The sequence below is a fragment of the Epinephelus lanceolatus genome, chromosome 4 (assembly GCF_041903045.1).
Source record: "Epinephelus lanceolatus isolate andai-2023 chromosome 4, ASM4190304v1, whole genome shotgun sequence".
Lineage (NCBI taxonomy): Eukaryota > Metazoa > Chordata > Actinopteri > Perciformes > Serranidae > Epinephelus > Epinephelus lanceolatus.
Window position 1 is genome coordinate 8,364,093 of NC_135737.1, and position 18,448 is coordinate 8,382,540.

At 39.9% G+C, this 18,448-nt stretch overlaps 1 protein-coding gene across 2 annotated transcripts in view; it reads right to left on the minus strand.

Moving 5' to 3' along the window:
* Positions 1 to 18,448, minus strand: part of LOC117260308 (leucine-rich repeat and fibronectin type III domain-containing protein 1-like protein) — a 575,214-nt gene that overhangs the window by 5,859 nt on the left and 550,907 nt on the right. For both annotated transcript variants that reach the window (XM_033632283.2, XM_033632282.2), the window contains exons 12-14: positions 17,141 to 17,324; positions 14,736 to 14,955; positions 14,369 to 14,641 (exon numbers count right to left, since the gene is read on the minus strand). In XM_033632283.2, coding sequence (XP_033488174.1) covers positions 14,517 to 14,641; positions 14,736 to 14,955; positions 17,141 to 17,324 — 529 coding nt within the window. In that variant the 3' untranslated portion in view covers positions 14,369 to 14,516. The remainder of the gene's footprint in view (positions 1 to 14,368; positions 14,642 to 14,735; positions 14,956 to 17,140; positions 17,325 to 18,448) is intronic.

Genomic DNA, 18,448 nt, shown 5'->3' on the forward strand with positions numbered 1-18,448 from the left:
TCTTCTTTTCTTTTTTCATGGCACTATCCCCACTGGAAAAACTGACGAGTCACTAAAAAACATCCATGTTTGGGGGCTAAACAGCTGCAGGAAACATAGCCATGACTTGCTAAATCAGGGTTTCGCGTTTTTGTTGGTCTTGAACAGTGGTCTGCAGCTTGGCAGGCATCTCACCGAGGTAACACACCATCCAACATGCACTCTACCTCTCAGTGGATAAGGAAAGATTCTCCCCCAATAAAGCCTTTAACAGGTTTTTTGGAGGAACTTTTTACAGTATTGAAACCAGCTCATATACTACGTCACTTTGGAAACGTTGTTATGATGAAACATACAATGCCAACATTTGCTTCTGGCGACTGGACTGCGTGACGAGGTGAAACCCAGGGCAAGACAATTCACAAAGCACTTACTCACTTACTGCTTGTTAACATTTTTAAAGCATTTAAATTTATAAGTTTACTAAAAACTGATGAAACTGAAGGTGTCATAAATCAGCCACAGCATATATAAGTAACATATCTATCAACTCCTCTCTCCTCTCATATGGATTATCACAGCTGGCCACTCAGAAGATTTTCATGAAAAAAATCCAACATTCATTTCTACACTCAAATCAACGAATTGATTAGTCTCAGAAAACTGCAAAACTCCGAATCAGGTTTGAAAAGTCCAAAGTGACGTCTTCATATGTCTCATTTAGTCCAACCAAAATTTCATTTACAGCAATATGAAACAGAGAAAGCAGCAAATATTCACAAATAAATTATGAGTAATTGACAAATAAACAGTAAAGGAATGATGGCTAAAGGATAAATCAATGATAATATTAATTAAGATAGATACTGAGTGAGCTGTAAATCTGGGTTTCAGCTTTCTATTTGCAGACTTCTCATCTTCTTCACATCCAATCTTCTTCCAATCCTTCTCTCCATCCCTCCTCCACCTCCTCCTCATCCCTGAGTTTTCATTTTCTCTCCATCTCTCTTTATCCCTCCATCTCTTCTTGTCAATAACTGTGTCTCAGGGCTCAGTGACTCATCTGTACTTCTCTCTCTGTTTGGTTGGCTGTTTCTCTCTTTTTTTTCTCTGTATCACTAACTAAATATAAGTCCATAATCCTCCTTTCTTTCTCTCTCTTTGTCTTTCTCTGGATGTCTCTCTCTCTCTCCTTCAACAGACCCACAATCCGCCCGTCTGTCTCTCTTTATCTGTCTTTCTGCTTCCTTCCCACATACACTCAGGTCTTTTTCAGATGGAGATTAAAATGACTTTGACTTTGTTTTATTTTAGTCAAAGGGTTTATGAGGAGCCACTGGCAATGTTATGCTGCAAATTATATTCAAAGGCCTCCTCATAAAAATAGATATCAGGAAACAGCAGAGCCTGAGTTGGGATTTCACTGCTTTCTGTTTATGTGCATTCATGAGATTTATTTAGCACATAAGCTGTGCAGAAAAGTGTGAAAATAAACTACTTCAAATATATAGACACATAGATAGATAAATGTATTAGAACTTTCTGAAATCCAATATGTACCTTACAGCAACGGTCAGATAAATAAACCTATATACCTTAACTTTAAACCTTACAGGAAAAAAAAAAATTCTTTTATCATTTTACAATAATGAAACCACAGCTCAGTCACCATAAGATAATGTTGGTGCTGTATGTTTATGCAAACCACAAATACATTACATCTGTATGTTTCATACATATTGTAGCAGCGTTTCTGAAGTGAGAATTCTGTTTACATGTATATGAGCTGACTTTGTCATTGAGAGGTGGAGGGGATGGTGGACGGCGTGTCGCCTAGGCGAGACTCCTGCCAAGCTGCAGATCACTGTTCAAGACCAACAAACAACAACACTGCTTGTTCTTTAGCAAGCCAATGTTCCATTGCCTGTTGGAATAGTGCCACAAAAACCAGGTATATTTAAGCTGAAACCTCATCTTTCCCAAACCATAACCAGTACTTTTTGTGTCTAAACCAACACACGTTAACCACAGCACTGTTTAAATGTAAAGTTTCAATGTATCTGCATAATAATGTACAAATGTAACATATCCATGGTTTGCAGAAACGCAAAATGCAAACACTTATTTTTGCATTTAGGTTGTAAAACCACCTTTGAAAGCAGTGTTGGAAGAAAGTACTCAGATCTCTTACCTAAAAATAGTAATACCACAGTATAGAAATACTCTGTTACAAGTAAACAGCTGTGGCTCAGAGGTAGGGTCAACCACGAATTGGGAGATCAGTGATTTGATCCCCGGCTCTTCCAGTTCACATGTTACAGTATCCTTGGGATCCTGAACCCACAATTGCTCCTGATGGCAGTTTGAATGCTCCTGATGGCTGTGTGATTGCGTGTGAATGGTTAGTGAGTAGCAGGTGGCACCATGTACAGTAGCCTCATCCACCTGTGTGTGTGAATGGGTGAATGTGACATGTAGTGTAAAAGTGCTTTGAGTGGTCAGAAGACTAGAAAAGCCTTCCATAAACGTTCAGCATTCAAAATCTTATTGAAGTGAAAGTACAAAAGTATGATCATCAATGTATACTTGAAGTACAAAGAGTAAAAGAATTCATTATGCAAATAAGTCCATTTCAGAGTAATATGTATTTCGTCATTGGATTATAAACATGCATTAATGTGCTCATCACTTTACTGTTGAAACTGGCAAATGCAGGGCTTCCTTGTTACTATACACTGCTGGATAGCAGTCAAGTATTAATTATGTCCATAACTAGAATTACTGCCTTGTGGTTGTATGCCTCTGTACACCAGTCAAGTTGCTTTTATAGTTTCCATCCATTTCTGTGAAAACATGGATGCTTCATACACATCTTCCCATTAGTGGCACAGTTACAAGGTGGACACTCAAGAGTGATGTCACCAATTCAGTATCTGACCAAATATCTATCCTTCTGTTCCTGAGATATGATGGTGAGCAATGGCCAGAAAAGTGTTTTTGCATGACGTCGCAGTGCAGTTGACCTTTGCCCTTTTGGACATATAATGTCATCACTTCATCATTATATTCGATTAGAAATTTCTGTGAAATTCAATTGTAATTTCTGTATAAATTCTCAAGTTTTGGCTGGGTTTGTGATGTCACAGTGACCTTGACCTTTGACCTTTGACCACCAAATTCCAGTCAGTTCATCCTTGAGTCCAAGTGGAAGTTTGTGCCAAATTTGAAGAGATTCCCTAAAGGTGCTCTTGAGAAATCGGGTTCATGAGAATAAGATGGATGCAAGGTCACAGTGGCCTTGACCTTTGACCACCAAATTTGTATCAGTTCAAAATTCAGTCCAGGGCAACTGTAGTGACCAATCTGAAAAAAATTCCCTGAAGGCGTTGTTGAGATATTGAGTTTACAGGAATGGGACAGACAGACAACCTGGAAACATCATGCCTTTCGCCACGGCTATCGCCGGTGTAGAGGCAACATGATAATTTATTTGTTGATTATATTTGTATTATTAATCCAAATCTGCAACGTAACTACTGTTTAAAGGTATCAAATAAAAGTAGTGAAGTAAAAAGTACATTTCCCACTGGGATGTAGTGAAGTAAAAATATAAAGTAGCAGAAAATGTAATACTCAAGTAAAGCACACGTACCTCAAAACTGTGCTTAAGTATAGTACTTGTGTAAAGGTACTTAGTTATTTTACTCATACTGTTTGAAAATGAAATCAAGGAATGTGTTAGATTTTGGTGGATTTGTGGATCAACATGGACTGTGTACAGTAGATGATTATCCCACTGTTTCCTGGTGCTCACATCTCAAATAAAATAGTTAAACTGGGAACTTAGTTTCTTCTTTTAGCATTGACATGTCGGCAATGCATGAAGTACTTGTCAACACTTTATTTTATTTTTTTAACAGAACCTCATGCACGTCCACTGTTTTGCCCTGAGGTGCATTCGTTGTCTTGCTATGATGCTGGAGGGATAATGATTTCTGAGTCACGGAATGGGAGAGGAGGTGAGGAAGCACAAGTTAGCATGATGATTATGACCCTGGGATTATGACTGCTGTCATGGCTGCTGCAGGCAGGGACCTCTCAATTTTCTATCTTATACACATATCTTTGGTGGAATGCTATGTTAACATGCTCTGATGAAGATACATAAAGTGATTTTATGTGTGTGTGTGGGGGGGAGATAAAGACATACTGTTTCTTTGTTGCTGAGTGACCAAAGGAACACTCCCTGTAAACCTTTAGAAATCCTGATGAATGTGAGGTGTTTGAACACACTGGTTTTACTCAGAGATGTTTCCCAGCATCCTCCAATAGCAGACTGCTGGGTAGCTCCCAGTGTGAACGTGTCAGTGGATGAATGTGAATGACGTTGTCCGTTTACTCTCCCTGGATACATGAGGGTAAAAATAAAAGCCACTGTGTGGTGAGACCAGCAGGTGTCACTGTGACTCTGTGCCGGCCCACTGCCTGCCAGCCTCGGTGGAAGCTCTGTGGCAGTCACTAACAGTTTAGTCACTGTGCCATCGTGCTGCTTGGTGCCAGGCGCGGATAATAAAAGCACACTGAATGAGGCCCTGATGCCTCGTGGCTTTACAGAGTGCACAGTGATGCTATCTGCCTGCGTCTGCCTATGTCTCTCCACCCTCTCTCTCCCTCTCTGTGGTAATCGCTGAGGTGGGATGGTGGGATTGTATTGGAGAGAGCCAGCATGTGTTGAATTAAAGTGTGTATTTCTGTGTGGTATGTTGCTTGTGTTCAAGTGTCTGTGTGCTGTTGTCCGATGGGAACTTTGTATCTCCAAAATGTCAACTCAGTTAGAAAATCAGGCTTATTTCAGCCATTATATATACATAAACACACCTACTCTCAATACTTACATATTCTGAACTCTATTTACCACTGTGCTCTAGTTTATTTATAACAGCCTGCATGCATCATTGTGTTCTGTATAATAAGGCTGCTGGCCCTGCACACACTAATACTAAGCTATTCTTGGGATCTTACCTCCATGTTTAAGTATCTCATTTTGGTAAATAAGGCTGAGAACTACTGTTTACACCTTAATGTTCTTACTGAAAGAGGTAAAAGAGCCTTAATGTTTGCTGTCCCCTCTGACATTAATCTATCTCTTTGTTTTATTTTTGGAGCAGATTCTGAAACAAAATTTTTAAATGTCTAAATTAGCATTTTTAACTATTCTTTCTTGCTGCTTCATCTACGCATGTCAACTACAGTAAGGTTAAGGTTAGTGAAAGAAGATTGTTCCTATCAACAAAAAGCCATATAGTAAAAGTGCCTCTGTTATGGGACACAGACTCTGGTCCCTCACAGGAAAATGAGAAATGCTACACATCCATCCATCCATCCGTTCTCAACCCAAGTTGTCACATATCCCAGCTTTGTCAGTGGCCTTTCAAGTCAACAAAAGCACATGGTTAGGTTTAGGTTATGGTTTGGCTCTACATGAAGCGAACACAGAGCTCCTGGGTCCAAGACCAGGGTTTATTGGACCCATCCATCATCCCTCCTGCCTGCCCTACAGGGACTTACCAGCTCCTTATATTTCATCTTTACTGGTAGCATTTCAACCTGACACCGTCCAGCGGCATATCATACCGCCGTGAATGGTGCCGTCCAGCCGCGTTATGGACTGACGCCACCAGTACGTGTATCATACAGCTGCCAAAGCTGCCATCCAGCTAACTGGTGGCAAATCATCACCCCCTGAAAGGTTCGGACCGGCTGCATTACAAACCGGCAGCAGAAAAAGTGCTGGCAAACCTTGGATATGTTACATTTGTACGTTATTATATAGCACTGTGGTTAATGAGTGGTTAAGTTTAGGCACACATAACCACTTGGTTATGGTTAGGAAAATATAATTTTTTGGCTTAAAAAGGGTTAGGGGTTAGGGGGTTAAGGTTACAATCCCAGCAGGCAAAGCAAAAATGTTTCAGTAATAAACAGCCTCTTCTTGTGCCACTTTCCAGATGAAAATGGTATTCTCGATAAAAGACAATGGTGTTTGGTGGCACTATCCCTGCTGGAAACACAGTGACAGGTTGCTACAATACACCAACTTTTGGTGTCTTAAAAATCACTAAAAATGCAGAGAGAGTCACTTACTGGTTTTGTTGCTTGTATGTCTCAAACAGTGGTCTGCAGCTCAGCAGTCATTGCCTAGGTGACACACAATCCACCATCCCCTCCACCTCCTGGTGACAAAGTCAGCTCCTATACTACATCACTTTAGAGACATTGATATGATACGTATGAAATATACAAATGTAGCATATTTGTGGTTTGCAGAAATGCAAAACACCATTTTTCATGCTTTCATTTTTTGGGTGCACTGCTCTACTAAATGCCACTTGATAGAACAGTATATTTGGGACCACATAGAGCATGAGTGCTATATATATGCTATATATGCTATATATACGATCACATGTGGGGTTCCTCAAGGGTCCATTCTCGGACCACTTCTATTCAACATCTATATGCTACCCCTAGCCCAGATTATGGAACATCACAACATCTCCTATCATACGTATGCCGACAACACACAACTCTATATCTCAGTGTCATCACACGACTACAATCCCTTACTCTCACTGAGTAACTGTATTCATCAAATCAATGACTGGATGTGCCAGAATTTTCTCCAGCTAAATCCAGAAAAGACAGAGGTATTAATTTTTGGCCCTAGAAATGAAAGCGCAAAGATCAGTGCCCACCTTGGCTCTATGTCATTGACAGCTACAAATCAAGCCAGAAATCTTGGTGTTATTATTGACTCAGACCTGAACTTCAACAGCCATTTAAAGTTTATTACTAAATCTGCCTATTACCACCTGAAAAATATAGCTAAAATTAAGGGGTTTCTGTCTAAACAAGACATGGAAAAACTTATTCATGCATTCATTTTTAGTAGGTTGGATTATTGCAATGCTTATTTACAGGCCTTAACAAAAATCAATCAGACAGCTGCAGCTGATTCAGAACGCTGCCGCCAGAGTCCTTACAAACACCAGGAAACTGGACCATATTACACCGGTCATTAAATCGCTACACTGGCTTCCTGTGAGTCAAAGAATAGATTTTAAAATCTTACTGCTGGTCTACAAAGCCCTAAATGGTCTCGGACCAAAATACATGCTTGATCTACTGGTTCCCTACGAAGCATCCAGACCCCTTAGGTCATCTTGAACAGGTTTGTTGTGTGTTCCAAGAACAAGAACCAAGCAAGGTGAGGCAGCATTCAGTTATTATGCTCCTCACCTGTGGAACAAACTTCCTGTAGATCTGAGGTCTGCTCAAACTGTCAGCTCCTTTAAATCAGGGCTAAAAACACTATTGTTTACTGAAGCGTACTCTTAGATTAAATACTTACCTGCTGTATTCTACTGCCCATACTTTTTAACTACACAGTGCTGATTTATGCCTTTTATTATTCTGCTTCTTTTCTTATCCTGACTGTTCAATTATTGAGCCTGTTTTTATTTTATGTTACTGTATTTTATTATTATCACTATCATTCTCAGTTTCTATTTCCCTTTTTAATCGACTGTTTTTATTGTTTTAAATTGTGTCTTGTTGCTTTTAATGTCTCTGTAAAGCACTTTGAATTACCTTGTGTTGAACTGTGCTATACAAATAAACTTGCCTTGCCTTGCCTTGCCTTGCCTTGCCTATATACAATTCATGCTGTTTTTGGGGAAATATTCCTGTAAGTGTTGGACTGACATGCCATCCCTACCGTCTTTGTATTTGTGTGTGGACATGTATTACTCATGTTTGGGGACATGAATCCGTTTACACAGTCAAATTGTGGTGACTCACCTTCACTTTGGCAACGAAACACAAGTCCCTCTAACATCAATCATGAAATTTTAGGGAGAAGACTTGGGTTATGGTTCGGGTAAGTCTCCAGGAAATGAATGGAAGTCAATGTAATGTCCGCTGATGTGAAGGAAATATGACTCTGTGTGCGTGTGTGTGTGTGTGTGTGTGTGTGTGTCTAGTAGGAGAGGGGACTGATGGCATTTCAGGGAGCGGTGAGTCAGGCTGACCAACAAACACCCGCTCAGTTCATATGGATTGGAGAGAAAGCAGGCGCGTTGAGATTGCCTCGGTTTGCGAATTATGTGTGTGCGTGTGTGTGTGTGTGTGTGTGTGTGAGAGAGAGAGAAAGAGAGAGAGAGAGTATGTGTGTGTGGTTTATACTGTGTGTGTGGTAGATATTAAACCCACAACAAATGGCCTAAGGGCCAGTGGGGGCTGCTGAGATTGCTTCCATCAGAAAAAAAAAAAACGTGTGTTTCTGCATGAGAGAGAGGGTGTGTGTGTGTGTGTGTGTGTGTGTGTGTACATGCATGAGAAACTGTGATTTTAGATGGGATGTGTGTTGTTACAGGATGGAAGGGGGGACAAAATGATGAGTAGATAAAAAGAGACTGTAATATTATCATGTAATAGAGTGATAGTGGATGATGGCTGGATAACTAAGACTTAAAAAGGGCAGAGGAACAAAAACAAAGGCAGAGATAAAGAAAGAGGAAAAAAGGACGTAAGGAGGATAGAAGAGAATTCAACTGCTAAATCTTATAATTTAATGTGGGATAGAGGGTAGATAAAAGAGGGCTGAGGGAAAGAACATCTGAAGAGTGAAATAAGAAAGAGGTAAAGAGGAGAGGAGGAGTGACAGAGGACAGTGGAGAAGAGAGGAGGAAAACAACAGATGGAGAATGAACTCCTGGAGACAGAGTCAAGAATGGAAGAAAACAGAAAGAGAAATCTGCTGGATCACAGGAGGCTGTTTCTCCAAACCGTCACTTTTCTGGTGACAGGGTGGAAAGGACAGAGTGGAAGACAGATTGGAAATTACTTTCAACATACTATTTATTTACTGAGGGACAGGAAATGGTTGGGCTGATGTCTAATTCAGAGAAATAAACAAATACAATACTGCAGGTGTGAGACAGTGGTTACTGTCTGAATTTCTTTATTGTTATTGTTTTGACCTGTATATGATATTTTATTGTAGATACTGCATTTTAAAAAAGTAAGTGTCATATTGATAATTGATAACAAGAGAAGGCGTGTCTTTAAACGGAGCGAGTCCCAGCCCATGCCTTAGTCAGGGTTTATATTTGGGCTTTGAACCAACGATGTACCTACAGTGTTGGCTCTGTACTCATACCCTACACCATCGACTGAAGTGCACCCTACCTAGAAATGTGACTACACATTGCGGAGCACACCTCCTGTTTGTTTTTGTAAACTAAAACCTTTTTCCTCAGTGGAAACAAAGCTTTTATTTACCTTTATTTTACTGATAGCAAACAAATTGTGAAGACAAGTCTTGCATGAGACTTATCCTGGCTTTATATGAGTAAACTCCACGGATAAATCAGTTTGCTGCTAGGCTAATTCATGCAGAGGAAAATGTCATGGGCTAATGCTAATAATGTTAGCATGTTGTGTATGTGGGGAAAAGGTGTTTTGTTTCATTTTCAAAAGTGTTTTGTCAGTGAACCTTGTGAGTTATAATAAAGCTGGATTTTGTAATGTTACCTTTGTTTAATGTTGCTGTTGTTCCTGGATTCACATGAGTAGAAAAAAAGTCAGCTAGCTGCTAAGCTAATTTACACAATGCAGAATGTCATAGGCTGTAGTACATGTGGTGAAAACGTGTCTTGCAAAATCGTTTTGTCTGTAAACCTTGTGAGTTAAAATGCGTGAGTTGAATTTTTACTTTTGTTCAAAGTTGTCACTTTTAAGCCATGTTTTATGTGTGTTAGGTGTAATTTGAATCAATTGACTTAACAGAAAGTCAACACAGAGTGGCGACCGTCGTGTTGGAGGGTGATATTGCAGAGCAATGCAGACACACTACCGCACATTTATAATTGCTCACAACACAGGCCACTGCACAGATTTCGGCATAGAGCCTACTTAGAATTCCAATGTTGTGTTCACACCAAACAAGATAAGGAATTTTTGCGTTGTGTTACTCGTGAGTTTGAAAGCTACAATATTTTGCGCTGACTTGCTTCATACATGCAAATAACTCGCGTGAAATTGCTTAATTGATGAACGAACTTAGCCTGTACATCCTCAGTGTCTTACGTCCCTGGAGGATCTCAATGCTGATTCGCTATCACGGTGCAAATTGGTCACTGAAGTTCAGATTTTTCAACACTCGCAAATAAGAGTATGACGCGAAATAGCATTACTCGTTACGCTCGTGTGGCTTAATTTGTGCATTGTGTGTCATTTGCATTGTGTCCATTGCGTCTATTGTGCCGCTTCGCGCCTTTTCATTGACTTTACATGTAATTCACTTGTGCAAATTGTTTTATTCACACCAAGTGCGAACTCATCATAAATCATCATACTCCTGAAGAGTATTGCATTATGGGTCTGTTCATAGACTACTGTGTAGTATTTAGAATTAGTCAGCGCTAAATGTGTTGAGGAAGCTGCGGCAATTAAAAATATGGGAGTTTATGACAGCCCAGGTCTTTTTTCCAAACAGATACTGTAGAAAGGGTTAATAAACATCATCTAATGATTATGGTTGTTTAATATTTAGGCCAATTCAGCACTACTTAATGCTTTGATCCATATTACTGTCGTAGAAAAATGCAGGAGACTGAAACAAGGTTTTAAATATGCAAACAAATGACTTTTGTTCTCAAGAAACAACTACAGCTGCACCTATCTCTGTTATCTGTATCTAGAGAATAACATCTGATAATGGGCATTTACACCTAGTATAAAGACAATTTCCTGTTAACTCAGTTGTAACTCGCATTGTGACAGTCAATCTGAAGGAAGTGCAATATTCAAAAGGAGCTGAACTTCAAATACTGACACAGATTGATGCAGAACCTTGTGATACAGAAAAGATCATCTTCTGTCATGTTTCTGTGTTGCTGTTTGTAAAATGAATCCAAAGCTTGTATGTGCAAGGTCACACAGGACATGCAAACCACAGGCACAAATGACTTGTTCAGCCTGTTTTGTTAAACAGTGAAAGAAGCCGCTCACCTAGACATAGTCAGTGTCACACTCCATCCATTGAACTAGACAGAATTCACAGAGATAAAAAAAAGAAAAGAAATGGCTCATAAATTGTGTGAAGGGGAGAAAATCTTCCAGAGCTTTGATAGATACCCCGTGATAGGGTATACATCACACTTTGAGAGTGAAATTGGTAACAGAAATATCACAAGATAGAGAGAAAAGCTATGGCGGAGGATAACAGACAAAACAAAGTGACCTTGAACTCAGATATGAAAGGAGAGGAGAAGAGAAGGAAGGCATCAAAACAAAACAACTCATTAAAATCAAACAAATGACTACAGGGAGGGAGGGAGGGAGACACTGAGAGGGAAACAAAACTTGTTTGTATTGAGAGGAAGAGGCAACAGGAAGTAATAGAGAGAATGTGTTTGCCCATGGTAGTGAAAGAAAGTGAGACGGGGACACAGTAATAATGGGTGATACAGTGAAAAAGCCTCTGTTCATTTTCACTGATAAATTAATTCTGAGCAGAGCCACAGTCAGGGTTCTCCCGAGAGGATGAGTCAAAATGTGAAGAAGTCGTATCAAACAATCTATGCATCATATCAAAGTTTCTAAAGTCACACATTATATGAACTGAATTTGTCATGAGGAGGTGGAGGGGATGGGTGGATGGTGAGACACCTGCCAAGCTGCAGACCACTGACAGACCAACAAACAACAAAACTGGTGTGACTTTGGGAGTCAGTGCTGTGTTTCCAGTGGCTAATGAGCCCCCAAACATGGGTGCTTTTTTTAGCACCCATGACTGTGTTTCCAGCAGGGACAGTGCCACGAAAAAAGGTTGTATTTTACTGGGACATCGCTGCATTTAGGATAGTGACACCAAAACCAAAACATAACTTTTTCCTAATGATCACCAAGGGTTTTTTCGTGCCTAAACCACACATACATAACAATAGCATCAGTGACGCAAAGTTTCAAAGTATCTGCTACATAATGATGTAAAGGAAAATGTATCCGTGGTTTGCAGAAATGTACAATGCCAACATTTTTTAAGGTTACTGGTTAGTTTTTCCCGTGATTGGTTAGATTTATGTTCTCCCTCCTGATGAAGCACATTTCTGTCTGTGAACACCAGACCATAACTGTCATAGCATCGACTGGGAGTCAGTAGACAGATGGAGAAAGAACCATGAGATAAGATTAAAGGCTAAAAAAACACCCTAACAAATGTACATTGCAGCTTGAATTATTTTGTTGCATTCACATGTTGTTTTGTAAAGGACAGAGACACTTTTTCAGGTGTCTTGATGCCTTTTAGGGTGTCAAAGGTCATCACCCTCATTTGGAAAAACACACTAAACCATATGAATGAACACTGCAGAGGTCAGATTAACTAGTCGGAGCATTTGCCTCATGATTTTGTTGAAAGTCCTATATTAATTTAACAGTAATACAACCAAAGCTTTACCCCAGATCAATCTGATGTTTCACTTTGCCTCTAAAGTGACATAGTATATAAACTGACTTTATCATCCAGACATGGAGGGGATGGTGGATGGTGTGACACCTGCCAAGCTGCAGCACCAACAAACAACAAAACTGGTTGTGTTTTAGTGAGTCATTGCTGTGTTTCTGGCATCTTTTTAGCCACCAAACATGGGTAATTTGTTGCAACCCGTCACTGTTTTTCCAGCAGGGCCACTTTTCCAGTATGGAAAGTGGTTGTATTTTACCAAGACAGTGCGGATTATGCCCCAAAAACTGGGTGTTTTAAGCCAAACATGGTCTTTCCCTGACTATAAGGTTTTTGTGCAGAAACCTAACCACACATTAACCACAGCTTTGTTGAACGCTACTTAATAACCTGCAAATGTAATGTGTTGGTGGTTTGTTGAAATGTAAAATGCCAACATTTTATCTGGTGATTGTGTTGCCATGATATCATGTGTTCACTATACTATGGTTTTATAAAAATGCTCTTTTACCTATGGATAATGTAGTAACTACATGAAAGGCAGCTGTCTTTATTAATTTTTACAGGCCGTGTTAACACAAAACAAATCTTTACCAGTTAAATCTGTGCGTGTATATGTTCTTTGCACAGTGTGATTTAATAGTGAGTGCCTATTCCATTCAACCTGAGGTAGCAGCATTGCGCTCTTGAAACACCCAGGCATGTGAGAACTTCTCTGTGTGTCTTATCCAGGTGAGTGACTGTTCATTAAAGCATGTTTTTAATGGGAGAGTGTTCAGTTGGTGCTCAGCCATGCAGGCTCAATGAACTTTGTCCGCATGGTTTACTAAAGCAGCCCGCTGCCTCTCAGCTCCTGTCTGTTTTCGGATTTCAATTTCAAACAAACTTCAAATGAAACTCTCTCTCTCTTGCTCTCTGCCCCACCTGCCTCATCGCTCTGGCTGCACCACTGCGTAGCATATTTAACTGAATTCATTCCTCATGGCAGCAGCAGCAAAAAAAAAAAAATAAAATTAAAATATGCAAGTTACACGTCTGTGAGCACACTAAAGGTCCCACCAGCAGTCCAGACCCCTACACCGACTCTTGCAGGTGTTGGGCTGAAATGAAATCTGCACCTGAGGTGAAAGGGTTGGAGTTATCAGCTAACTATAAATAATTAGGTAAAATGTGTGCTACTTAAATATCTGAATATCTTCTCTAAATTGGCAGGATTCATTGTAGATTGTCACTACTGCTCTTGCATATCAGCCTAGTCACCAGAAGCCATAAATACATTATGTCTACATGCTTGATACATACAACATTTCTTAAGTGACATAGTATATGAGCTGACTCGGTCATCAGGAAGTGGAGGGGATGATGGATGGTGTGTCACCCAGGCAAGACAGCTGCCATGCTGCAGCACACTGTTCAAGACCAAGAAACAACAAAACTGATTTGGTTTTATTGAGTCATTGCTGTGTTTCCAGAGGCTTATTAGGCACCAGACATTGGTGTTTTTTGGCAGCCTGTTACTGTTTTTCCACGGAGGATAGTGCAACAAATAGCAGTTGTTTTTTATTGAGATATCAACAGCTGCTCCAGCTGTGCTTGTGCCTCCAAAACCATTTTTTAAGCCCAAACATTGTATTTTCTAACCATAACAAGTGGTTTTGAGCCTACACCTAACCATGTGTTAACCACAGCATTGCTGAAACATAAAGTTTCAACTTATCCACTACATAATAACGTACAAATGTAATGTATCAGTGGTTTGCAGAAATGTACAAATCCAACAGTTTTCCTGGTGATTGGATTGTGCATATTACAGGTTGTCCCCCCACCCTCACCCTGTACTTGTCCTCAGCAGCTACTCACCAATAACAGGAGCCGCTCCTCGGAGTAAAGTGGAGTTTGGCTCCAGGCACCAGCAACAAAAGAAATAAAAAAAGGGGGAGGGAGGTGGAGTATTGGTTTGGGCTCAGAGATTGGTGAGTTGTGGGTGTGACTGACAGTTTCTTGTGTGTTATTGGGAGATGGCATCATCGTCATGGGTGGGATTTAAGTCCACTACAGTCGTCCCTCGAAGAGAAGCTCCTCCCATCCCTTCCGCCGACGATGATGGCTGGGAGTTTTTATTAACACCTCCACCTAGAAGACAACAAGATGGAGGCAGATTATTAGGTGAAAATGGCAAAGAGGAGTGACATATTTTCTTCTCCTCGTCTATTTTTCCAGCTGTTACCCTGCCCTGCAGAGGAGGAGGACGGAGGCACAGCGAGGACGTTGGCTCCCCCTCCCCCTCCTCCGTTGGTCTGGGAGCAGACGTTAGCATGGCGTGCGGCAGCTTTCTGTTTGTAGTGGTTACTGTGCAGCTTGTACTTCATCAGAAGGATGAAGATGAAGACTAGGACAGAGGCCACGATGATCCCCCCGATGATGATGATCATGGTACCTCCCAGGAACTGAAGAAAGAGATCAAAAACAAGCAGAGAGTTAGCTGGGTGTGCAGATCCTATGATTAATAAACCACGCTTTTTGCTTAGTGTTTCACTGGGTTGGACCTCTCCTTTCACTGAGATGATTTATCTACATCAAAAAAAGGAATATAGACTCAAACCAAAAGAAACACTTTTTACCTTCATTGAAAGCTTTAAACTGGCTAATTAGTTGAGATATCAATTTCTTCCTTGACCTTGGAAACAAACTTTTAAGTCAACCTGTACAAAATGTCTTTGAATTGCTCAAAATAAATTTAAATATCTGCAATTTCAGACTGTATGATACAATCAAAAACTCCATAACATACTGACTGGATCTTGAGGTGCAGTTGTTTAGACTGATTACTTGTTTTCTAAAATAACTGATAATAACTTCATATTTTTTCATATTTTATATATTTTTGCTTTTGAGTTGTCACATAACAGTATGGTTCTATCAGTGGGTCTGTTGATCCAAGAAGCTTCTTGGGAATTACTTATAGAAAACTGAAATAGACAAAATGAGACAAATTCCACTAGAATTACCGCCCCATGGTTGTAGGCGCCGTGATGGAAAAATTCTGGTATTTAACCATATTTAACCTACAATGTGTTCTGCATGTGTTGTATACCCATGTTCTAAGGTTACTTGTTTTGATGAAACTGAACTTCTCACCCAATGATATGTGTTGTTCATTTAACCCCTACTGTGACAGCAGTGTAACATACAGCAGGGGCCAAATGGAAGCATGTTAAAGGTTACGAGCCAGGGAGGCTCCAACAACAAGTGTCCTTGTGGGCCTCAAGAGATATTGTGTCTTAGGGATGCTTATTGCAGAACCACATGTGTGCTATATATTTATATATTATATATTACTATTGACATGCATGTGTTTTGGGAACTATAAAGATCGCATAGCTAAAGAACATCTAGGCACCCACTCACTGACTGACTGTTCATGCGGTTGTATGTGTGAGACTCCATTCATGAATGCTTATTAAAACAACTAAAAGTTGTTTTGCCACCACAGCACTCGCACACCGGTTGAGTTTTTTTTAGTTTGTGTGAAGCATCCATGTTTGTGAAAACATGGATGCTTCACACAAATCATCACCCCCAGCAGTGCAGAAGATCTATACAGTCAGTGTTTTAAGGTGGACACCCAAGATAAGTGTCACAAATACAGTATCTGACCAAATGTCTCCCCTTATGTTCCTAAGATACGATGTGGAGGAATGGCCAGAAAAGTGTTTTATGCAGAATATTATCATGTCACACTGAAGTTAACTGTTAGCCTTCAGATATAAAATTGTATCACTGCATCGTTTTATCCTTTTAGACATTTATGAGAAGTTTTGTTATAACCATAAGAATGATTGAGTTATAGCCAAATATGTTTTGTGATGTCATACTGACCTCTGATCTTTGAACGAACACCAAAATCGAATCAGCTCATCGTTGAGTCCAAGTGGACGTTTGTGCCAAATTTGAGGTATCATGTTCACAAGAATGAGGCAAATACAAAGTCATGGTGACCTTTACCTTTAACCTATGACCACTAAAATCTAATCAGTTCATCACAGACTCCAAGGGGATATTTGCGCCATATATTTTAAGAAACCTCCCCATTGCTTTCTTGAGATACCATGTTCATGAGAACGGGATGGACAGACAGACGGGCAACCCAAAAACGCAGAGCCTCCGACTACTGCAGTTGCCAGCGTAGAGGGACAGAAACAGTGCCCTCTGCAAGGGACCATTATTTATTTAAGTTTGTGCAAACAAGGGAAGTATATGGCTACTACACAAAAAACTGAAAGACAACTTTGGGTGGTATTTCCTCTAAAAAACTGCTACAATGCTACTGACTGAAAATTAAAAAAAAAAACTATTTAAAATTAATATTTCTTTCATCACTGGTAAGTTTATTTTCTATATATGGAAAACTGTATACTTGTCTGTTATTTACAAACTGCACAGAAAGGCACCAATTTTATTCTTGTAAGTGACACACTCTGGAAGCTATGCCGTAAAAAAATTGGAATTTGCTAATTAAACACTGTCTCCATTTTCTCCATAATTAGGACCAGATTACAAAGACACTCTGCGGTTCAGCTTCATACATTGTCAGACTGATAGAGCTGTAACTGTGCAGTTTAACACACTCACCTGATCTCGTATCGAGTGACAGCGTCCGTACTCTGTCTCGGTGCTGAAGGACACGCAGCCCACCAGCTTGGTGCCTGTAAGGGCGGTGATGCCGTCGTCATAGACGGCCAAAACGCACAGCTCGTAGTCCCGCGATGATGCCAGGTCGCTCAGTAGGAAGTATTTGTGGTTGGCTGGGATCATCCTGAATGAGGAGATGACAGAGACAAAGATATTTGAGCTTATTTTGTGGAAACAATAATTATTTCAGCTTTAGATCCTTACTGACAACAACAACAACAACAACAACAACAACAACAGGAGTACAGAAGTGTCATTCACAATCTCAAAGAGCATGACATTGTTTCATTACTAAACACTGTCAGCAGGTTTTCTTTAATGCAATCATAGCGTTTTTGTCACTTGTGTTTTGTTGGCAATTACAAGAAGTCCAGCACTGACAAACAACAGTCACATGATGCCTAAGAAGCTTCTTCACTGGGCTGAGCTGCATAGTTAGCTGAGTATGGTACTCTTTACTCCTCTTCATAGGTATTCATATCAGTTAGAGAAGAAACAGCTAAATGTGAGTGGCGTTTCATATGTATCATATCAACATATCAAGAAGCAATAAACAATCTACCTATCATATCAAAGTTTCTAAAGTGACGTAGTATAAGAACTGACTTTGGAGGGGATGTTGGACAATATGACACTTAGGTGAGACACCTGCTAAGCTGCAGACCACTGCAGTTTCCTGTTCAGGACCAATAACCAACAAAACCTGCTGTTTTTTAGAGATCTGTTGCTGTTTCCTGATCATAATTGAACATGATCCTTTCCTAACTACATGGTTACATCTTAGATGTCTTGTTGTATGCACATGCTGTTTTGTAAAGGACAGAGACACTTTTTCAGTTGTCTTGGTGCTTTTTTGGGAGTCAAAGGTCATTGCTCTCATTTGGATAAACACACTAAACCACAGGAATAAACACTATAGAGGTCAGATTAAGCAGTCTCAACATTCTTAATTTTCTGTATAAAAGTTTCTTGAAAGTTTTATATTAATGATACAGTAATTATAGACAGGAAGCTTTACCCCAAATCATTTTTTATTTTTTACTGTGACTGATGATTATTCTGTGCTGGAGGAGGCTAGGGGAGGGTTGCTGCTGTGTATTGAACCAGATGAATGAAAAAACTGAATTCAGATACAAATGGACTCTGTCGCCATGAAATGTCCAAGTAATTTCTTCCTCATGCAATAACTTTAAGAATAACAAAACTCTGGAAAACCTATTTTACAAAACTATTTCTCATATCATTGTT